Genomic DNA, 24,480 nt, shown 5'->3' with positions numbered 1-24,480 from the left:
TGAGGATGCCCCACAGATGATCAATAGGGTTTAGGTCTGGAGATATGCTTGGCCAGTCCATCACCTTTAACCTCAGCTTCTTTAGCAAGGCAGTAGTAGTTTTGGAGGTGTGTTTGGGGTCGTTATCATGTTGGGATACTCCCCTGTGGCCCAGTCTCTGAAGGGAGGGGGTCATGTTCTGCTTTAGTATGTCACAGTACATGTTGGCATTCATGGTTCCCTCAATGATCTGTAGCTCCCCAGTGCCGGCAGCACTCATGCAGCCCCAGACCATGACACTCCCACCACCATGCTTGACTGTAGACAAGACACACTTGTCTTTTTCCTCCTCACATGGTTGCCCCCCCACACATAAGTTTATCTTGGTCTCATTAGACCACAGGACATGGTTCCAGTAATCCATGTCCTTAGTCTGCTTGTCTTAAGAAAACTGTTTGCGGGATTTCTCATGCATCATCTTTAGAAGAGGATTGTTTCTAGGATGACGGCCATGCAGAGCAATTTGATGCAGTGTGCCGCTTATAGTCTGAGCACTGACAGGCTGACCCCCCCCCCCACCTCTTCAACCTCTGAAGCAATGCTGGCAGCACTCATACGTCTATTTCCAAAAGACAACCTCTGGATATGACGCTGAGCATGTGCACTCTGCACTTCTTTGGTCGACCATGGCGAGTCCTGTTCTGAGTGGAACTTTTCCTGTTAAACTGCTGTATGGTCTTGGCCACCATGCTGCAGCTCAGTTTGAGGGTCTTGGCAATCTTCTTATAGCCTAGGCCAGGGGTAGGGAACCTCAGCTCTCCAGCTGTTTTGAAACTACAAGCCCCATGAGACATTGCAAAACCCTAACAATCACAGGCATGACTCCTAGAGGCAGAGGCAGAGGCATGATGGGATTTGTATTTTTAAAACAGCTGGAGAGCCAAAGTTCCCTACCCCTGGCCTAGGCCATCTTTATGTAGAGCAAAAATTCCTTTTTTCAGAGAGTTCTTTGCCATGAAGTGCCATGTTGAACTTCCAGTGACCAGTATGAGAGAGTGAGAGTGATAACACCAAATTTACCACACCTGCTCCCCATACACACCTGAGACCCTGTAACACTAACGAGTCACATGACACTGGGGAGGGAAAATGGCTAATTGGGCTCAATTTGGATATTTTCACGTAGGGCGTACTCACTTTTGTTGCCAGTGGTTTAGACATTAATGGCTGTGTGTTGAGTTATTTTGAGGGGACAGAAAATTTACACTGTTATACAAGCTGTACAATCACTACTTTACATTGTAGACAAGTGTCATTTCTTCAGTGTTGTCACATGAAAACATATAATAAAATATTTACAAAAATGTGAGGGGTGTACTCACTTTTGTGAGATACTGTATGTAAGCTATTTGGATTTGAACACAGACATTCTTTCTGTTATATTTTTAGAAGTGTTAGAACTTTTGATGGAACTTTATTGCAGTTTCTGTGGCCACTGAAGTGGTCATAAGCCCACAAAGTGATCAAATCTCTATATTGGGGGCACAAACAGTAATTATTGCAGATGTATTGGAATTTTGGACCCCCACCCCCTCCCCAGACAAATGGGAAGAGAGCTGTAACAGTACGATTACCAGCAGAGCTGTGCCACCAATGAGGCCAATTGAGATGGCTAATCCGCACAGCATGGTGTCACGGTGAGGTTGGCAACGAGCCTCAATGTCTATATACTCCGTACTCAGAGCATCTCAGTAATACTGAACATGATAAAATCACAGACTCAGAATTACTGAGTTTCTTGCCCAGGCACTACATCTGTCCCATAGGCAGGAGCAGAGCCTGAGGTTCTTCAGCGATATGAAGCCTGGGAACAGCGCAGGCTCAGCATCAATAAGCCCAGTACTGCCGTTCTTTCATCCAAGAGAAGATATCTTTACACTGAGCTTGCACTTTTAAGACGCTCAGTGTCACTAAACTGACTGCCTGTGTGTATGCGAACGCCCACAAAGTAGCCATCTTTGCGATGGGGAAAGAGGGTTTATCAGGGCAGGTAAAATGGCCTCCTTGGATGGCATCGGTCCCTGACATGGCCCTGCTGACCCGACTATGCAATCCATTCCTGGCATTAGGATATTGATGGGAAACCTGAATGAAATTGTACAATCAGATGTTGCCCTGCATGGCCAGCTTAACCGGTTTCGTTGGTATTCAACATCTTAGAATATCACCATAAGTGGTCCAAAATTCTTACACAACTTAACAGCTTTGCAGTGACTCTACGCAAAGTAGGTGTAGGTAATGTTTTAGGGGTTGGCTTAGTTAGAGTGGATATTCGATGTTCTAAAGTGTACAATGGAGGCCTAACATCACCTTTCCAAAATACTGCGGGAACTTAAAAGACAACTGCACCTTTGGTAAAAACTGTACCTGGTACGTCATCGATCTTCAAGAGGTTACACAGTTAGTGAGGTTGAAAAAAGACACAAGTCCCCCACCCCCGTATCTTACTCCTCTCTCCTCCCCCCAGGTTTTATTACCTATGTTACTATATTCATATACATCACTAATGGCTACCCTGTCGTTTGTTTACTTAATTATGAACCCTGTATTTAGAAACTCTGTTAGGTAACACTTACCATATCACTATACATACAATGTAATGCACAAGTTCCGTTGTTTGAATGCATAAATTGTATTGTGTAAAAATCAATAAAAATGTATTGGGAAAAAAAAATACAGTCCATCTAGTTCAACCATGAAAAAAAAAAAATAATAAAAAAAAAAATATACAATCCCATATACCCAATGCTATACCCACAGTTTGTTGTACCTGGATGATGTTGCAGCTGCAGGCTTTTTAGAGTTGGTGGACGGCTCTCTTGTAATAGCAATCGGAGCTACTAACTAGTCACTTGATTGCGACCCCCCCCCATCGCCTTCCACAGATTGCTTGGCCTCTCCTGTCCCACCGGGAGACCCGGCTAGTCAGACACACTCAAACAAAGCCAAGCCAGGATCAGCTTTGATAGGGTCTCGGCCATGGTAACCTGGAAGTGAAGACCTGACATCACGTCCGGGTTACCCAGATGTCATCGGCGCCATTTTCAAAAAATCAAAAGCATTTAAAAACACGGATCTTGGTGTTTTTAATGATCTTAAGTGCAGAGGGGGGATTTGGGGTCTTATTGACCCTAGATTCCTCCATAAAGTGTACCTGTCACATGCTTATTGCTGTCACAAGGTTGTTTACATTCCTTGTGACAGCAATAAAAGTAATCAAAAATAAAAATAAAAAATGAAAGCAACGGTGTAAAAATAAAAGAAAATCATAATTAAAATAAAGAAAAGAAAATTGAAGTGCCCCGCCCCCGTGTTTATGTGCAAAAGAGAACACATGCGTCGGTTAAGCACGCATCCTAAGCCCTTGTACACACGGTCGGAGATTACGACGCAATGTGTCCAATCGGAGCGTATTGTCGGATATTCCGACTGTGTGTGGTCTCCATCGGACTGTTTCCGTCGGAATATCCGACAGACCAACTTTTCCAACTTACTGGTAAAATTTTCCAACAAAATGCTCCTATCGGACATACTCCGATCATGTGTAGCCTACTCCGACGAACAAAGTGCCACACATGCTCAGATCAAATTCCTAGACCAAAGCTATTGGCTACTAGCCTGAACATAGTCCCGTCGTAACGAAGTAACTTCATCACGTTATGTACAATCGGATTTTCCGACAACTGAGTCCGACCGTGTGTATGCAACATCACTTCCGGACCTCTTCCAGAATTAATCCGTCGGAATTACTCCAACGGATTTGGTTGTCGGAATCTCCGACCGTGTGTACAAGGGCTAACAGTGATTGTCCCACCCATGTGAGGTATCACCATAAATGTCAGATCATGGGCAGTAATTCTAGTCCTAGACTTCTAGTCTCTAGTCCTAGACTTCCTCTGTAAATCTAAAGTGGTAACCTGTAAAGGCTTTTAACCACTTCGGTACCGCGCTATTGCCAAATGACGGCATTAGCGCGGACCTACATTTCCGGGACTACGTCTATTGACGTCATCCCGTGTACGAGCGGCCTGCGCGCCCCCTGAGGGGCGCGCGCGGCGCTCTCTGTGATCGGCGAGTCCATGAGACTCGCCTGATCACCAATCCGTGAAAGGGGTCGATCCCGACCCCTTATCACGTGATCAGCTGTCAGCCAATAACAGCTGATCATGTGATAGAACGGAGCCGGTAATCGGCTATTATTCCTGTCAGCGCGAGGAGAAAAAAAAAAAGCCGATCACCGGCGGCCGTGATCGGGACATCAGTCCCGATCACGGCCAGTAATGTAAGCGCTCAGCTGCCCCCTGCCAGTGCCCACCTGCCCCCTACAGTGCCAGTTTAATAAAAGTTAGTGCCCCCCGTCAGTGCCACCCAGCAGTGCCCACAGTGCCACCCAGCAGTGCCCACAGTGCCACCCAGCAGTGCCACCCACAGTGCCACCCAGCAGTGCCACCCACAGTGCCACACACAGTGCCCACAATCTGCCTCAAAGGTGCTGCACCCCAGTGCCGCCCATCAGTGCCCAGCAGTGCCGCCCAGCAGTGCCCAGCAGTGCCACCTATCAGAGCCACCTATCAGTGCCACCTATCAGTGCCCATCAGTCCCATCTATCAGTGCCACCCATCCGTGCCACCCATCCGTGCCATCTTATCTGTGCCCATCTTATCTGTGCCGCCTTATCTGTGCCCATCGGTGCCGCCTTATCTGTGCCTATTAGTGCCGCCTTAACTATGCCTATCAGTGCCCACCAGTGCAGCCTATCAGTGCCCACCAGTGCAGCCTATCAGTGCCCACCAATGCAGCCCATCAGTGCTCACCAATGCAGCCCATCAGTGCCCACCAATGCAGCCTATCAGTGCCGCCTAATCAGCGCACTTCAATGAAGGAGAAAAATGACCCGTTTGCAAAATTTTATAACAAACTATTAAACATGATTTTTTTTTTTTTGCATCTTTTTTTGTTTGTTTAGCAAAAAATAAAACTCCCAGCTGTAACTAAATACCACCAAAAGAAAGCTCTATTTGTGGGAAAAAAATGATAAAAATTTCATGTGGGTACAGTGTTGTATGCCCGCGCAATTGTCATTCAAAGTGCATCAGCGCTGAAAGCTGAAAATTGGTCTGGGACTGAGGGGGGTTTAAGTGCCCAGTAAGCAAGTGGTTAAAGAATTACCTGTAGATAGTAAAATTTACTTGTTTTTCCTTACTGCATGGGCGTGCACAATTTTAAAGTGTTACACGTTTGGTATCTATTAACTCACTCACTCATTAGACACTCACTCAGGTTGAACTGGATGGACTGGTGTCTTTATTCAACCTAACTAACTATGAAACTCAACGTAACATCATCTTTTATATTTAAAAAAAAATTGGGTTGTTTATTGTGTTTTTTTACATTAAAATTAAAGTGTATTTTATCACAAACAATTGCGTTTGAAAAACCGCTGTGCAAATACCATGTGACATAAAAAATTGCAAAACCCAGCATTATCCTCTAGGGCAGTGATTCTCAACCAGGGTTCCGTGGAGCCCTAGGGTTCCTCCAGAGGTTGTAGGGGTTCCTTCAGCATTGGGCAATTTCTGCCTCTCAGAAGTTCCCACTGACACCATTGATCTTTTTAGCTATCTGTAAGGAGGTAATTCTTCCCACTGATCACAAGTGTAAGGACCATTCTTCCAACTGACCATCACACTAATGTATCATGAGTTGTAGATTTCTAATTTTTAGCAGGGGGTTCCCCGTGACCAGAGAACTATTTCAAGAGTTCCTCTATGTTGAAAAGGTTGCGAACGGCTGCACTAGGGTATGTGCTTTTAAAATATATAATGTTTGGGGGTTCTAAGTAATTTCCTAGCAAAAAAGAAAAACGGACTGTTACATGAAAACAAAAAGTGGCAGAAAAAGAATGATCTCCAAGTAGTTATTGTTCTGTGCTTTAACCAGTTCCCGACCGGCACACGCCCATGTACGTTGGCAGAATGGCACGGGCAGGCATATTGGCATACAGGTATGTCCATTTTTATATGCCGCCCTGCCATCGCGTGCGCACCGCTGGCGGCGCACTCACGTGCCAGTCGGGACCCCTGTGAGTCCAGTTGCGGGTCCCGCGGACCCAATCGCCACGGGGATACCCGCGATCGTCTCACGGGGGCGGCTGAACGGGGAGATGTCATTGTAAACAGCATCTCCCCATTCTGCCTATCAACAAGTGACGCTGATCTCTGCTCCACGTGATTGGAGCAGAGATCAGTGTTCACTAAATGAAAGCCCAACCCCCCCACAGTTAGTAACACACCCCTAGGAACACTTAACCCCTACACTGCCACCCACTGGTTAACCCTTTCACTGCCAGTGTCATTTACACAGGAATCACTGCATTTGTATAGCACTGATGCCTGTATAAATGACAATGGTCCCAAAAATGTGTCAAAAATGTCCAATGTGTCCGCCATAATGTCGCAGTCACAATAAAAATTGCCGATCGCCACCATTTACTAGTAAAAAAAAATTATTAATAAAAATGCCATAAAACTATCCCCTATTTTGTAAACGTTATAACTATTGTGCAAACCAATCAATAATCGCTTATTGCGTTTATTTTTTACCAAAAATATGTAGAAGAATACGTATCGGCCTAAACTGAGGGAAAAAAATGTTTTTTTATATATTTTTGGGGGATATTTATTATAACAAAAAGTAAAAAATAATGCGTTTTTTTCACAATTATTTTTGTTTATAGCTCAAAAAATAAAAACCGCAGGGGTGATCAAATACCACCAAAAGAAAGCTCTATTTTTGGGAAAAAAAGGACGTCAATTTTGTTTGGGAGCCACGTCGCACGACCGCGCGATTGTCCGTTAAAGCGACGCAGTGCCGAATCGCAAAAAGTGGTCTGGTCTTAAGCCAGCAAAATGCTCCGGGGCTAAAAGTGGTTAATGAATCCTCCATATAGAACGCTTGCACAGCTGTTCTATCTCAAGACATTTCACACTTTTTTGTGTTATGGGGAGTGCTGTCAAGCAAGAAAACGTAATAACGACATGTAATAGATTTAGTTCATAAACCTCTAACGCTAATCTGAGGTTCTCTATTTTGAGATCTGTGACTATCATTTTCTTTAACTAAAAATAACTTAAAATTTTTTGAAAATAAGTCTACTTATCCAGGTGTGTTAGCTTTGTGAATTGAGCCCAATGCATTCAAAAGCAATTAAAATGATATTAAGGAAGGCCAATGAAGACGTGGAGGAATAGTATAACCATCGGTAATCGGTAAGTGGGAAAGTCAGGAGTTCTAACTTTTTTGCAGGTTACTTTCTTTTACTTTGAAGAACCCGAACTGAAAGATATAACCTCACTTCATGAACTTAACCATTAACATTTTTCAGATACTCCAAACATACCGGTACTTTCTGGAAAAGGACAAATGGTTGAAGGACGTCCTGAAATAGTTGCATGCTCTGTAGAGCACACATGTGGCTCCAGTCCACCTTCTCTAAGGTGGAACAAAGCTGGACAAACCGAGAGACGATCTGAAGATCTATCTGGAGGAAACTGGAGAGAAATATTAACAATCAGATATATTCCTTCATATGAAGATGACAAAACAGAAATCCAGTGCACAGTAACTTATCATAATGGGAGAACATCACACAAGGCAGGAACACTGAACATCAGATGTATGTATTACAGGCAATTCAAATTTTGCAGAAATTTCCCACTTATTGAGCTCCATACATTCAGCATGAAAAACATAAAAGAAGATTTTAAAGGGTTACTTAGGTCACTAGTCAAGTAATTACTGTCATTCACAACACACACAGCTAGAAGATTTGACAACAGAGAATGTTTAGTGAATGTCGGATTGACTCCTTTATAAATACGGCACTTAGTGTTATGCAGGGGCGGACTGACAACTCATTGGATCCCCAGGCAATAGGAGTTTTTGGGCCCCCCAGGCAATCAGAGATTATAGGGCCACACAGTATACAATCACATACAATATACAATCACACGGTATACACATACATGTACACACAGTATACACAGACATGTTTCTATTGGTTGAGAAGGTACTGGAGAGATGGGGAAGCTATAATCTCTGGATTTTTAGATCCAAAGGATGTTGGTAAGGAACAGATGTAAAAAAAAAAAAACACAGATTTTTCCAGACTGTCCCTGGTTTTACTAGGCTGGCAACCCTGATGGGGCCCCCTAATGGCCCAGGGCCCTCGGGCAGTGCCCGAGTGGCCAAATGGTCAGTCCGCCCCTGGTGTTATGGATTCGTTGTCAGATAAGTTGGATAGAAAATTATTAATTTGGATATAATTTGGATAAAAACAGGGGGAGTAAAATGTAAAGTGGTGTTCCACAGAAAAAAAAAATCATGAAAATTCCTAAAGAAAAACCTCTAAATGTCTGTCGCTAGGGGGTCCCTCGTAGTCTGCCTCCTTCAGTGCCTGGGCTGGTGACATCACTTCCCCTCGGCACAGGAAGGGCTCAGCTCTGCCCCCTCCCTCCTGTCAGTCATCTGGGACACTTGACAGGTCCCAGATGACTGCACAGCCAATCACGGCGGCGCTCGCGCATGCTCAGTGGGTTGCCCGGCTGTGCCCGCCGCCGAGAGGAGGGGGTGGCGAGTGGGGCTTCGATCCCCCCACATCGCTAGACCCTGGGACAGGTAAGTGTCTGATTATTAAAAGTCAGCAGCTGCAGTATTTGTAGCTGCTGACTTTTAATTATATTTTGTTTTAATGGAAACTCCTCTTTAAGAGCAAAGGTTAATGTTAGAATCTGATTAAAAATTAAGTATCCCGATTTAGTTAAGGGACGTGATTTGCTTGGAGCAAAGGTTAAATATTAACCATTTCATCTCTGGAAGATTTAACCCTCCCCCCCCTCATGACCAGAAAATTTTTGTTTGTGATACGGCGCTGCATTACTTTAACTGACAATTGCGCAGTCATGCAACGATGTACCCAAATACAATTGATGTCCTTTTTTCCCCACTAATTGAGCTTTCTTTTGGTGGTATTTGATCACCTCTGCATTTTTTTTTTGTGTGCTTTAAACAAAAAAAAAACACAGACAATCTTTGAAAAACAAAAAAAAAATTTACTTTGTACTTTAAAAACGAATAAAAAAAAAGTAAAAAATCTAACTTCATCAATTTAGGCCAATATGTATTCTGCTACGTATTTTTGGTAAAAATACCATTCCAATAAGCGTATTTTGATTGGTTTGCTCAAAAGTTATAGATGATATATTTCTCAGTTCACATACTTTATTTGCTACTATTCAAGTTTTTCAGTGCAGGTAATTTTTTCTAATTTTGTATATTACGTGTGCCTCACATTTTAGTTGCAGCAGGTTTACTTATTTTGTTTTGATTAGTGACACTTTAAGCACTTGTACACACGGTCGGAAATTCCGATCACAGAATCGGTCGGATTTTTTCTGACGGATTTTGACCAAAACTGGTGTTGCATACTCACGGTCGGACAAAGTTGTCGGAAAATCCGATCGTTCGGAACGTGATGACGTAGGTTCATAACGACGGGACTACGTTCAGGCTAGTAGCCAATAGCTTTGGTCTCGTAATTTGATCTGAGCATGCGTGGCACTTTGTCCGATCGGAATTCTCTACAAACGTTTGGACTTTGGATCATGTTGTCGAAAAATTTTATATCCAGCTCTCAGACTTTGCTGGTCGGACATTCCGATGGAAAAAGTCCGATGGAGCCCACAGATGGTCGGATTATCCGACAACACGGTCTGATTGGACGTTTTCTGTCGGAATGTACGACCGCGTGTACGGGGGCTTAGAGTGATATTGGGACAGCGCAGTATTACACATTTTTTGTTTTGCTTAAGTTATAGCGTCTACAATTTTTTTACTAATAATGTCGGCGATCAGCGACTTATAGCAAGACTGTGATATTGAGGTGGACACATCGGATACCTAACTGACAATTTTTGGGGACCTCTTCTCCTCCTGGATATAAATCTGTATGGTTTAGGAGATATCCCCTGTATCAGCATGTGCCAACATCATCATCACCACATGCGCCGCGAAGCAACGGCTCGTTTGTGCCGTTACCGGCAACTCCCTCGCGCATGCGTGGGAGTGAATTCATCGTGGCTCTGGCCAATCACAGTGCTGGAGTCAACGATACCCGAAAATAACTCCGGGAGACATGTCGCTGGGCAGGGCAGTGTGCCGGGACTGCTGGTGGGGGGCTTTGATCTAAGGTGAGTATTTAATAATGAGTTAGTATGCAATGCATACTAGCTCATTATGCCTTTGTCTTGCAGGTTTTTGTTTTTTCTAAGGACAGTTGATGGACTTGTGTTATTATTTTACAAACATATCTGGCGGCGCCACTACCCCATTGTTCTTGGTTGTTTCAGTGTAGTGGGGGAGGTGCTTTTACTAGTGGAAGGCATGGATCTGCTTTACAGGAACACAGGATCCACACCTTCTGTGCTGACAGAACAGCAATCTGCCTAGTTTATGAGCGCCCGCTATGTTTTTGTAAATTTTGTTTTTCCCGAGACCAAAGTTGGGTCTTAGCCCTTGTACACACGGTCGGAGATTCAGACGGAATGTGTCTGATCGGACCGTTTTGTCAGATATTCCGACTGTGTGTGGTCTGCATCGGACTGTTTCCTTTGGAGTATCCGACGGACCAAGTTTTCCAACTTGTTTGTAAAATTTTCAGACAAAATGCTCCGATCGGACATACTCCGATCATGTGTAGAGAATTCCAATCGGACAAAGTGCCACGCATGCTCAGCTCAAATTCCTAGACCAAAGCTATTGGCTACTAGCCTGAACGTAGTCCCGTCGTAACCAAATAACGTTATCACGTCGGATTTTCCGACAACTTTGTCCGACTGTGTGTATGCAACAGTTTCGGACAAAATCCGTCGGAAAAAATCAGACGGACAAAATCTGACGGATTTGGTTGTCGGAATCTCCCACCGTGTGTACAAGGGCTTAGGGTTAATTTCGGTAAATTATAGTCTTGGCACCAGTTTATCTGGACTGTACTATGTTCTGCCTGGGCATGGGTGTGGGTGACACCTATGACAGTCACTGGAATGCAGTCTGGTTGGACGCATTGGGTACCAATCTCTCTCTGTCTCTCTCTGAGCCAATCAGTGGGTGCGTTGTTTCGCTGTGTATTCCGGGAGAGGGTACTTAAGGTGCTGAGATCACGGGTTTCTGGGGTCCAGAAATATGTTCTGACTCCCTGGTCCTCCTGACCAGCCCTCAGAGGCCCTCATGTCCTGGGGTGCGGATCCATCCTTTTCCGAGTCTCGGGATTGGCTAGCCCGAGGCGTAGTAACTGGAAGGAGGGGCTCCAAAGTGGTCCGGTGCCGTGTCGGGTTTGGATCACTCGGGTGATCAAATACCACCAAAAGACAGCTCTATTTGTCGGGGAAAAAAACGTCAATTTCGTTTGGGTAAAACGTCACACGACCGCGCAATTGTCAGTTAAAGCGACGCAGTGGCGAATCGCAAAAATGCTCTGGTCAGGAAGGGGGGTAAAATCTTCCGTTAAACTGAATGTTTTTTTTTTTTTACAAGTGTTCACATGTATTTTAAGGAGCTAAAGAGGTTGCAGGGTGTGTGAGGTCCTTTTATTTTTAGACTTGTTTTGGGCTGCAAATTACCGGAACTGTAAAGCACCCGGTGTTGGGTTCTCAGTTCTGCAAATTACCGGCACTGTAAAGCACCCGGTGTTGGGTTCTCAGTTCTGCAAATTACCGGCACTGTAAAGCACCCGGTGTTGGGTTCTCAGTTCTGAAAAACAAGGTAACTTTTTTAAGGATCTAAAAAAAGAAAATGGATTTCTCATCTTTGGGTCAGCAATGGTGACTTCTTCTTCCATTGTTTCAAAGACTCCAGTAATGACGTCTTCCTCGGTAAATTGTGTTGTAAATTTTTGGTGTATTTTTACATGTAGAGAAGCCATCGTTTTTCCTTTTAATGACCGCAATGGTTGGGTACTTCTGCAAACTGTTTAGTGAGTATTTTACTACTTAAAGGGACACTGTCATAAAATGCTGCTTGAGTAGCTAACCTGGAACAAGCACAAAAACAAAAAGAGGTCTGACAATTTTCTGAAGCTGATTTAAATCATGCTTGTTCTGGGTCTATGATTCAAACGTACTTAAAAAAAATTGCTTAAAATTCATAAAAAAATAAAAAAATAATAATTGGAAACATTTTTTTTTTACTCACCTCTCAATGCCTGTTGCTAGGGGGTCCCTCGTAGTCTGCCTCCTTCATTGCCCGGGCTGGTGACATCACTTCCCCTCGGCGCCGCACAGTCATCTGGGACCTGTCACATGTCCCAGATGACTGTGCGGCATATCACGGCATGCGGAACCGCTCGCGCATGCGCATTGAGTGCCCGGCTGTGAAGCCACAGGCGGGTGCCCACAGTAAGAATGCCGGCGCCGCAAGTGGAGCGGGGAACAAGCGGGGGCTTCGTTCCCCCGCATCGCTGGACCCTGGGACAGGTAAGTGTCCGATTAGTAAAAGTCAGCCGCTGCAGTATTTGCAGCGGCTGACTTTAATTTTTTTTTTTTTTTTTTTAGAGGTCACCCCACTTTAAAGCGGTAGTAAACCAGCACATTAAAATACTACCTCATTATCAAACACTTACCTCAGAACGAAGCCCCCGTATCTGTGCCTGGTCCACGGCGAGGGAGCTGACACCTTGCCCTCTGCGTGTCTTCCGGGCTCGCGGCTCCAGTGCTGTGAGTGGCCGGATCTGCGATGACGTCACTCCTGCGCACGCACGCAGGAGTTTTCAGGATTATCAGGATTATCAAATACTTACCTCAGAACGAAGCCCCGGTATCTGTGCCCAGTCCACGCTGAGGGAGCTGACACCTTGCCCTCGGCGTGTCTTCTGGGTTCGCAGCTCCGGTGCTGTGAGTGGCCGGATCTGCGATGACGTCACTCCTGTGCACGCGCGCAGGAGTTTTCAGAATTACCAGGATTATCAAATACTTACCTCCGAACGAAGCCCTCGTATCTGTGCCCAGTCCACGCTGAGGGAGCTGACACCTTGCCCTCGGTGTGTCTTCCGGGCTCGCGGCTCCAGTGCTGTGAGTGGCCGGATCTGCGATGACGTCACTCCTGCGCACGCGCGCAGGAGTTTTCAGGATTATCAGGATTATCAAATACTTACCTCAGAACGAAGCCCTCGTACTTACCTCAGAACGAAGCCCTCGTATCTGCCAAGGGCAAGGTGTCAGCTCCCTCGCCGTGGACCGGGCACAGATACGGGGGCTTCGTTCTGAGGTAAGTGTTTGATAATGAGGTAGTATTTTAATGTGCCGGTTTACTACCGCTTTAAAGTGGGGTGACCTCTAAAAAAAAAAATAATAATAACCATACAGGTTTAGGAGATATTAATTTTACCTACAGGTAAGCCTTATTATAGTCTTACCTGTAGGTAAAAATGTTAAATTTGAGTATACAACCGCTTTAAGTCAGACAGGCAGCTAGCATTTTCAGAAGGAGACCAGCAATAGTGGCCTTCACATAGCTCCCATTACTGGCCCTGATTTGTAGGGACTGTCCCTGATTTGGAGGAATGTCCCTCTGTCCCTCATTCCTCCTCATTTGTCCCTCATTTTGGTCTGATCTATATAGCTGTATATCAAATGCACTTTTTATCTATCTATCAAAAAGTGATTCCCAGCGCTAAGCCTTTCATCTATTTTTTAAATTGCTGCATTTGTAAATGTTAAAAGCCAAAATAAGGGAATAGAAGTGGTAAAAAAAAAGCCCTTGTGGATTTAATTAACCTTTTTTTTATTTTATTTTTTTTGACTAATTCTCCTCCGAGCCTCATTTTCAGATTTAGGTGTTTACATGTTTAAAACTTTTTTTGTGCTAGAAAATTACTTAGAACCCCCAAACATATATTTTTTCTAAAACCATAGAGAATAAAATGGCGGTCATTGCAATACTTTTTTTTCACACTGTATTTGCACAGCGGTCTTACAAGCGCACTTTTTTTTGGAAAAAAAAACACTTTTTGTGAATAAAAAAAATAAGACATCAGTAAAATTAGCCCAATTTTGTTTTATATTGTCAAAGATAATGTTACGCCGAGTAAATTGATACCCAACATGTCACACTTCAAAATTACGCCCGCTCGTGGACTGGCAACAAACGTTTACCCTTAAAAATCTCTATAGGTGACGTTTAAAAAATTACACAGGTTGCATGTTTTGCGCTACAGAGGAGGTCTAGGGCTAGAATTATTGCTCTCGCTCTACCGATCGCGGCGATACCTCACATGTGTGGTTTGAACACCATTTTCCTATGCGGGTGCTACTCACATGTGCGTTCGCTTTTGCGCGTGAGCTCAGCGGGACGGGGCACGTTAAATTTTTTTTTTTATTATTATTATTTATTTTACCTTTTATTTTTTATTTTTACACTGTTGAAAAAAAAAATATTGTCACTTTTATTCCTATTACAAGGAATGCAAACATCCCTTGTAATAAAAAAAAAAAACACGGCAGGTCCTCTTAAACATGAGGTCTGGGGGTCAAAAAGTCCTCAGAGCTCATATTTAGACTAAAATGCAATAAAAAAAATTTTTTTTAAATTGTTTTTAAAAAAAATCATTTAAAAAAATTGTCCCTTTAAGAGCTATGGGTGGAAGTGACGTTTTGACGTCACTTACGCCCAGCAATTGTATTGGGCGGGTGGGCCGTCTTTCCATCACTTGTCTCCATACTGAGCCAGCAGCAGGATGCAATCGCCTCCACCGCTGCCGTCAGCTCCAGTAAGCGGCGGAAGGCACTGGAGGGGGCGCTCTCCTGCCACCAATAAAAGTAATCTCTCAGTGAATCTGCCGCCGGGACCACTTTTGTCTTGTAGCCGACTGCCCGCTGAAGAAGGGGATACCGGGGGTTATGGCAGATAGCTGCTACCATAACAACGATATCCTCCTTCAAACAGCCGCCGTAAAACTGCGGCGGGTGGTCCGTAAGTGGTTAAGGAGGTGTGGTAGGAGGCGTGTCCTATGCCTACGTCTACGTTTGGTAGTAGGTGTCCCTCATTCCCAACTCAAAATGTTGGGAAGTATGGCCTTCATACTGCCCTCATCACAGAGACACTTTAAGGCCCTGAGAGATATTGGAAGTCAACATTTCATGCAACTCATCAACAAGAAAGAAACAGAAATAAAGGTTCCAAGTGGAAATGACCTTTAACCAAAAAACATTTTCTTCTTCACCAGATCCACCAAAAGATGTGACCGTCAATTTACCCAAAGTTGAAGAGATTTTGGAGGGTAGTGATATGGTTTTGACGTGCTCCAGCAGATCTAACCCTCCTCCATACACATATGAATGGTATCGTGGGAATAGCAAAATTAAATTAAGATCTCAAGATCAGAAGATCACAGTACGGAATGTCACCAAAGACATGGAACCCTATTCTTGTACTGTAATAAATGATGTTGGGAGAGGAGAATCACCACCAACAGAGATTCATGTGCTATGTATGTATATCATAACTCAGCAGCTATTGAGATAACTCGTCATCATATATTAACACTTTTTCTATATTTTGTAGATGCTGCTACTGGAGTTGAAGTCGTTGTGCTTCGCCCAATGGAGGGGGCCCCCAAATTAAAGTGCACTTTTATAAGTAGCAGGCCCAATGTGACTCATTACACCTGGAGGAAGGATGGAAATATCCTATTAGATAAAACCGAACAGATCCTGGTATTAGATGATGAAGATAATTCTGGCTCATACTCCTGCATTGCTCACAACAAAGCTGGAAACTCCACCTCCGCAGAGCAGGATTTTCCAGGTCGGAAATCAAATTAAATTCATTGTATACATTTTTCAGTAAATCCTTTTTAGTTTTTTTCCAGCCATGTGCTTTTGTCCCTAACTGGAAAAAAATGTTCTACTTAAAGTGGTTGTAAACCTTTACAAATCACTTTGACCTACAGGTAAGATTAGATTAAGGCTTACCTGAAGGTCCAAGAAATATCTCCTAAACCTACACGGCTTAGGAGATATTTAGTAAAAGATAGTGATAGCTGTCTACGGCGCATTCGCCGTAGACAGTGGCACGCAGGCTCACTATCACCGTTAGCAGCATGCCGCTGCTAACGGCGATATGCCGTTAGTGGCGGCTCCCGTGCGCATGCGCGGGAGTGACGTTATCGATGCTCCGGCGCTGTGAGTGGCCGGAGCAGCGATACCTGGAAGAAGATGGACGCTTCAGACTACAGGGGACAGCGGTGACTTCGCTGGCTCCTGTGTCAGGTAAGTGACACATAATGGACTACTATGCGATGCATAGTAGCCCATTATGCTTTACCTTTGCAGGGAGACAAAGAGGAAGTAACACCCATCAGGGTTTACTTCCTCTTTAAGACACACTAGCAATCCTGTACTAAAAATCACCTACATATCGAGCCCTAGGCTTAGGAACCTTGCATACTAGTCAATGACAAGATCACGATGCAGAGTTCAGACTGTACATGAATATATATATATATATATGGAAAAAAAAAGGAAACTGGAAGTATACATCGACTTGCGTCTCACCGGCCAGAAATGACGTCACCACCCGCGGTCAACTGACGGGTTTCGTCCCTCTCACGGGGCGTTTTTTCAACTTTTTTTTCTATTTTATTGTTTATTTGATTTTTTTTTTATGTCAGATAATGTTACACAATGGTTAGAAGTTGTTGCACAATGGTTTAGCAATTGAGATGTAGATATGTGAGTTTTTCACTATTCCATTTTTTGTCGCTGGGTAGCGCTTTTGCACTGATTCTCACAATTTAAAGGCACAGTAACGTTATAAGATCAGCAAACCATCATTGCACTTATTTTTGGTTAATATATACTTATTCCGTAGCGCAGGAGTATATATTGGTGTGGATACACTAATCATATACAGTAAAACCTTGGTTTGAGAGTAACTTGGTTTGAGAGCGTTTTGCAAGGCAAGCTAAGTTCAGCGTAGGTAGAAATGATGTTATAAAATAGATCTGTCTATAGGGGGAGGAGGGGAATAATTACCCAGTACTACTTACATACTATCTATATTTTAACATACAGTCTACACTTAGTTATTTGAACATTTTTTGTAGACCCCTACCCTACATCTGCTCCTGAAGAGTGGCAGAAGCCACTAAACGCGTTGAGCTATTAGATGCCCCCCCCCCCCCCCGGTGTTTGTATCGCAAGATTTTAACCATTTTACCCTTCATGCCAATCTGGATTGTACCAATTAATTGAGGCTACGTTCATTATTCTATGGAGACACACAACAATGAGTTTGTTTTTTATACATGTCTACAATATGAACTATTATATTACTATATTATTATGTTACTATATTACAGTAAAACCTTGGTTTGAGAGTAACTTGGTTTGAGAGCGTTTTGCAAGACAAGCAAAATGTTTTAATAAATATTGACTTGATATACAAGCGATGTCTTGATATACAAGTAACGTCATGTCACAACTGAGTATAAAAGAGTGTAGCAATATGGTTACAGTGTCTTGCGAAAGTATTCGGCCCCCTTGAACTTTTCAACCTTTTGCCACATTTCAGGCTTCAAACATAAAGATATAAAATTTAAATTTTTTGTGAAGAATCACCAACAAGTGGGACACAATTGTGAAGTGGAACTAAATCTATTGGATATTTTAAACTTTTTTAGCAAATAAAAAACTGAAAAGTGGTGCCTGCAAAATTATTCGGCCCCTTTACTTTCAGTGCAGCAAACTCACTCCAGAAGTTCAGCGAGGATCTCTGAATGATCCAATGTTGTCCTAAATGACTGATGGGGATAAATAGAATCCACCTGTGTGTAATCAAGTCTTTGTTTAAATGTACCTGCTCTGTGATAGTCTCAGAGTTCTGTTGAAAGTGCAGAGAGCATCATGAAGACCAAGGAACACACCAGGCAGGTCCGTAATACTGTTGTGGAGAAGTTTAAAGCCGGATTTGGATACAAAAAGATTTCCCAAGCTTTAAACATCCCAAGGAGCACTGTGCAAGCGATCATTTTGAAATGGAAGGATTATCAGACCACTGCAAATCTACCAAGACCTGGCCGTCCCTCTAAACTTTCAGCTCAGACAAGGAGAAGACTGATCAGAGATGCAGCCAAGAGGCCCATGATCACTCTGGATGAACTGCAGAGAACTACAGCTGAGGTGGGAGAGTCTGTCCATAGGACAACAATCAGTCGTACACTGCACAAATCTGGCCTTTATGGAAGAGTGGCAAGAAGAAAGCCATTTCTCAAAGATATCCATAAAAAGTCTCGTCTAAAGTTTGCCACAAGCCACCTGGGAGACACACCAAACATGTGGAAGAAGGTGCTCTGGTCAGATGAAACCAAAATCAAACTTTTTGCCCACAATGCAGAACGATATGTTTGGCGTAAAAGCAACACAGCTCATCACCCTCAACACACCATCCCCACTGTCACACATGGTGGTGGCAGCATCATGGTTTGGGCCTGCTTTTCTTCAGCAGGGACAGGGAAGATGGTTAAAATTGAGGGGAAGATGGATGCAGCCAAATACAGGACCATTCTGGATGAAAACCTGTTGGAGTCTGCAAAAGACCTGAAACTGGGACGGAGATTTATCTTCCAACAAGACAATGATCCCAAACATACAGCAAAATCTACAAAGGAATGGTTCACAAATAAACGTATCCAGGTGTTAGAATGGCCAAGTCAAAGTCCAGACCTGAATACAATCGAGAATCTGTGGAAAGAGCTGAAAACTGCTGTTCACAAACGCTCTCCATCCAACCTCACTGAGCTCCAGCTGTTTTGCAAGGAAGAATGGGCAAGAATTTCTGTCTCTCGATGTGCAAACTGATAGAGACATACCCCAAGTGACTTGCAGCTGTAATCACAGCAAAAGGTGGCTCTACAAAGTATTAACGCAAGGGGGCCGAATAATTTTGCACGCCCCACTTTTCAGTTTTTTATTTGCTAAAAAAGTTTAAAATATCCAATAGATTTCGTTCCACTTCACAATTGTGTCCCACTTGTTGGTGATTATATCTTTATGTTTGAAGCCTGAAATGTGGCAAAAGATTGAAAAGTTCAAGGGGGCTGAATACTTTTGCAAGGCACTGTACATTTAATGAAGGTCCAACATTTAGCAACATATTGCTACACTTAGAGGCGCCCTCTCTTCTCTTTTATACTCTGGAGCTCCTGCTGGATTTTGCTTCTAATCCCCTTGTGGAGGCTTCTATTTGTGGATGGACATTTTATGGCTACACAACCTGGTCCCATTGCTATAATCTTTTTATATGGACTATAAACTGAAGGACCTATGAATAAACGGTTGTGGAACGAATCATTTGAGTTTCCATTATTTCTTATGGGGAAATTCGCTTTGATATACAAGTGCTTTGGATTACAAGCGTGTTTCTTGAATGAATTATACTCGCAATCTAAGGTTTTACTGTATACACATTGATTTATTGTCATTATGAATACTTTTATGTTGCACTCCGTCACTCCTCTGCTTACAGAAATGCTACAGAATGTCACTTGCCAGTGACAACTTGCTTATCTGGCCAAGGAGGAAGTGTACAAGTAGATGTGTATCTATTCTACTCTACATAGTAATTCTGCTGCCAGGAAGAGGCCACCAGTGACAGGATTTCTTTCTTTTTTTTTATCTAATGTTTCCAGATGTATTTAGGTCATATGTTGCAGGTGGGGTTTCTTGGCCTTTGGTGGTCCTCCGTGATACAAAGAGTGGCAGTGACTTCTGATGCCATCATTGCTCTCTGCGTGATAATACTGAGTGTAGTGTGCTAAAGTCAGATTTCCTCAGGGGCAGGCCCATGATATCCTACACTCAAAGTATGTCCTCAGCCTCCCAGGTTTAATGATGCTGGTGTCATTAACCGTTTACGCACCAATGTATATTTTTCAATGGCGGATCTTATTAAATACCTAGAACCAGGCGGGGGCATGTTCATGTGAAAGTCTAATATGGTGGTACCCCGGCATAGAGATGAGCTGTACACTGTGTGCAATAGCAAAATGTAGCGTCCCTCTGTAAAATGTGTTGTCCCATGTTACTGCACATCTTCCAGGATGTATACTGCATTTAGAAGGGACACTGCTGAGCCCATGCCCTCTCCACCACTCTGGCATACCTCTGCCACCTTTGCCACCTCACTCCCAGCAACAGAATGGGGTTCCACCAAGCACTAGCAAGGATCCTATGCTTGCTTTCACTTGTCTCCTTCAGCTCTCAAACCATGCAGCTAGGCTGTGGCGTCTCTGTACCATGGGTTCAATCCCAGATGCTTTCAGGGAAACTGAGCCCCTCACTACTGGAGGACCTGTCACCTTCACCGGGTATCACACTTTATGACCAGCTGCTATACATGTCCCACCAGTTCATGGTTACCCCTAGGAACTGTTCTCCAACTGTCCTGCTGTGTTACCTTATGTAGTGGCCTTGCTTCATACCCCATATGTGCTTTACAGGCCATGTTCTTCTCATATACGCTATGTACCACCATGCACCTTGAATAACTTCAGGCTAGGCTTAGAACGTTTCAAAAGACTTTACTGATAAGTTGTTCTCATGGCAAATGTCCAAATGAATGAAATACATTTCCATCCCTAACTAACTAAGCTAAGACTGCTGAGGCACACCTTAATAAGCTGCAAGTCCATAACTGGTGTCCTCCAAAGCTGGCAGATTCCTCCGATGTTCCAGAGTTCGGTGGGACTACATGGTACAACAAACCAGTGTCCTACGTGTGGCTCCCTCTCAGATATTGCTGGTTACATGCTGTGGTTGGCCTCTCAGTTTTTCCCATGCAGATGGCATCTCCCTGATCAGAGCATTTGGCCCCTTTCACACTGGGGCGGTTTTCAGGCGTTACAGCGCTAAAAATAGCGCCTGAAAAAAACCGGCCCCTTTAACTCCAGTGTGAAAGCCGGAGGGCTTTCACACTGGGGCGGTGCGCTGGCAGGACAGTGAAAAAAGTCCTGCTAGCCACATCTTTGGAGCGGTGAAGGAGCGGTGTATTCACCGCTCCTATACCGCTCCTACCCATTGAAATCAATGGGACAGCGTGGCAATACCGCCGGCAAAGCGCCGCTGCAGCGGCGCTTTGCGGGCGGGTTTAACCCTTTTTCGGCCGCTAGCGGGGGTTAAAACCACCCCGCTAGCGCCCGCAGACCGCCGCTAAAACGACGGTAAAGCGCCGCTAAAAATAGCGGCGATTTACCGCCGACGCCGCTCCCGCCCCAATGTGAAAGGGGCCTTTCCCTATTTTATTCACAGCACACGGAGGAGGGCAGTGCCCAGAAAAGCCCGGGAAATGCAGAGATAGGTTTAACCTTTCCCTATCCTGGGAAGACAAGCTTGCTTACACAAAAACAAATCCCCTTTGTAGGCACCTGTCAATAGACTATCCCCCCTTCAGTCCACCATGAATGCTGCTGCCAGACTCATCCACCTTACAAACCGCTCCGTGTCTGCTACCCATCTCTGCCAATCCCTCCGTTGGCTGCCACTCACCCAACGGATTAAATCCAAAATACTAACAATAAGTTATAAATCCATCCACAGCTCTGCCCCCAGCTACATCACTAGCCTAGTTTCAAAAAACCAACCTAATCACCCTCTTCGTTCCTCCCAAGACCTCCTGCTCTCTAGCTCCCTCATCACCTCCTCCCATATTCGCCTCCAGGACTTCTCCCGAGCCTCACCCATCCTCTGGAATTCCCTACCCCAATCTGACAGACTGTCTTCAAATGTATCCACTTTTAGGCGATCCCTAAAAACTTTCCTCTTTCAGAGAAGCCTATCCTGCCTCCATCTAACAACTGCACTATTTTCTCCATTAGATCACCCACCACAGATATTACCCTTTTGTATAACTTGACCCTCCCTCCTAGATTGTAAGCTCTAATGAGCAGGGCCCTCTGATTCCCCCCCTGTATTGAATTGTATTGTAATTGTACTGTCTGCCCTAATGTTGTAAAGCACTGCGTAAACTGTCGGCGCTATATAAATCCCGTATAATAATAATAATAATAATGGGAGATGGATACTTATGAATGGGCACAGAATGAACAGATCAGCCACCGCAGCTGCTAATTGTTTCATTCTGTTGCAGGGACACAGGATCTTTTTTTTTTTTTTTAAACCCTTTCAGGCCCCCCTTCTCTCCTATATGCTACTACATACTACTGCACCACTGTACCTTGAATTTGTAAAGGGAAGGTCATGCCAATTTATGATTAACCGCCTAAATGTCTACCTTAAAGCGGAGGTCCACCCTAAAGTGGACCTTCCACTCATTGGAATCCTCCAGCACTACAATTGGCACCTTTCAGGGGGGAGGGGGGTGCAGGTACCAGTACAGGTATCTGCACCCACTTCTGGGATAGCTCTCTGCGGAAAGGGGCGTAGATTACGCCCCTTTCCGAAAGTCCCCCGCTGCCTGCTGGGAAACACACAGATCCCAGAGGCAGCGGGGACCGTCCTTATTGCGCATCGTGACTCGCGCATGCGCAGTAGGGAACCGGGAAATGAAGCCGAAAGGCTCCACTTCCTGATTCCCATACCCAAGATGGCGGCGGCAGCACCTGAGAGACGATCGAGAGATCGGCTTCGGGTGCCGACATCGCGGGCGCACTGGGCGGGTAAGTGTCACTATTTTAAAAGTCAACAGCTGCAGTATTTGTAGCTGCTGGCTTTTAAAAAAAAAAAAATGGGGACTCCCGGCGGACTCCCACTTTAATTTGTTGGCGTCTTGGCTTCTGTTGTCTTATTTTCTATGTGTGCGCAGTATTTGTTCATGAACATTTGTTGTACCTACTAAAGCACTCATCATTTTCTTCTGCATAGACAGCACTGCCGATGAAGACAGTTCTAATTTGACACTGATCCTGGGGGTTTTGGCTGGAATCATCCTTCTGCTTTTCCTTGTGATGATTGTCTTCTTTTATACAAGGTAGGGCAGAAAACTCACTCAAGAAAACCATGGCCAGTTTTTGGTGCAGCTAGTATTATGCCCCGTACACACGATCGGACTTTCCGACAACAAAACTGTGCGATTTTGTTCAAAAGGTTGTTGGCTCCGACTTGTCTTGCATACATACGGTTACACCAATGTTCGCCCAACAATTACGAACATGGTGACATACAAGACGTGCACTGCCCTTAGGGCTCCTTCTGCTAATATTGTGTTTGGTGAGCGTTGATTACGAGCATGCGTGGACTTTTGCGCAACAGACTTGTGTACACACGATCGGAAAGTCCAACAACGAAACTTTGTAGGCAGAAAATTTGAGAACCTGCTAGCCAACAATCTGCAAACAAATGTTCGATGGAGCATACACACGGTCGGACTTTGCACCAACAACGCTCACATCCAACATTTGTTGTCATAAAATCTGATCATGTGTACGCGGCATTAGACATAATGCAAAATGACAGTAAATGGATTCAGAGAGTCAACCAACATTAATAGGTCCAGTTGATTTTATTAGGGCTGCAACTAACGATTATTTTCATAATCGATTAGTTGGCCGATTATTGTTTCGATTAATCGATTAATCGGTTAATATCCATAAAAAAAGTGTGGTGTATAATTTAGTTTATATGTAATGTTTAAAAAAAAGGCAATTTATTCTTAAATATCTCTATGCAGTAGTAAATATAAATAACCAACTATATGGTTAGGGAGCAAAATATCGAATCCACTCTGAGAATAACAGACAGAAGAGATATACTGTATATATATTAGAGGGGATATATACTGTATATACTATTACAGGAGATATACTGTATATACTATTAGAGGAGAGAGATACTGTATATACCGGTACTATTAGAAGAGATATACTGTATATACTATTAGAGGCTATATACTATTAGAGGAGAGATATACTGTATATACTATTAGAAGAGATATACTGTATATACTATTAGAGGCTATATACTATTAGAGGAGAGATATACTGTATATACTATTAGAAGAGATATACTGTATATACTATTAGAAGAGATATACTGTATATACAGGTGATGGCGAACCTCGTCACCCCAGATGTTTTGGAACTACATTTCCCATGATGCTGAACTACACTGCAGAGTGCATGAGGATCATGGGAAATGTAGTTCCAAAAGATCTGGGGTGGCAAGGTTCGCCATCACCGGTATATACTATTAGAGGAGAGATATAATGTATATACTATTGGAGGGGATATACTTTATTTTATTTTATTTATCCACTTTAAGGGCTCGGTTATACCTGTGTTGCTCTACGAAGAACAACTTGTGGGGAATCGCCTTTTTAAAGAACGGTTTTATGTCCGACAGACATAAGGGAGGCAATACTCTTGAATGCTCAAATGGG

The 24,480-nt window shown here is 43.8% G+C and overlaps 1 protein-coding gene across 1 annotated transcript in view; it reads left to right on the top strand.

The window, feature by feature from the left end:
- LOC143933600 (B-cell receptor CD22-like) overlaps positions 1–24,480 on the top strand; it is a 43,193-nt gene that overhangs the window by 3,780 nt on the left and 14,933 nt on the right. The window contains exons 4-7 of the mRNA XM_077456548.1: positions 7,424–7,714; positions 15,314–15,577; positions 15,652–15,894; positions 22,968–23,073. Of these exons, the coding sequence (XP_077312674.1) occupies positions 7,424–7,714; positions 15,314–15,577; positions 15,652–15,894; positions 22,968–23,073 (904 nt within the window). The remainder of the gene's footprint in view (positions 1–7,423; positions 7,715–15,313; positions 15,578–15,651; positions 15,895–22,967; positions 23,074–24,480) is intronic.

This window comes from Lithobates pipiens, unplaced genomic scaffold (assembly GCF_037356315.1).
Source record: "Lithobates pipiens isolate NorthernLeopardFrog02 unplaced genomic scaffold, aLitPip1_a1.2 Scaffold_27, whole genome shotgun sequence".
In the NCBI taxonomy this organism is placed as follows: Eukaryota; Metazoa; Chordata; class Amphibia; order Anura; family Ranidae; genus Lithobates; species Lithobates pipiens.
Note: the sequence above shows the minus strand (reverse complement) of the source record. Positions and strands in the feature narration are given on the sequence as shown.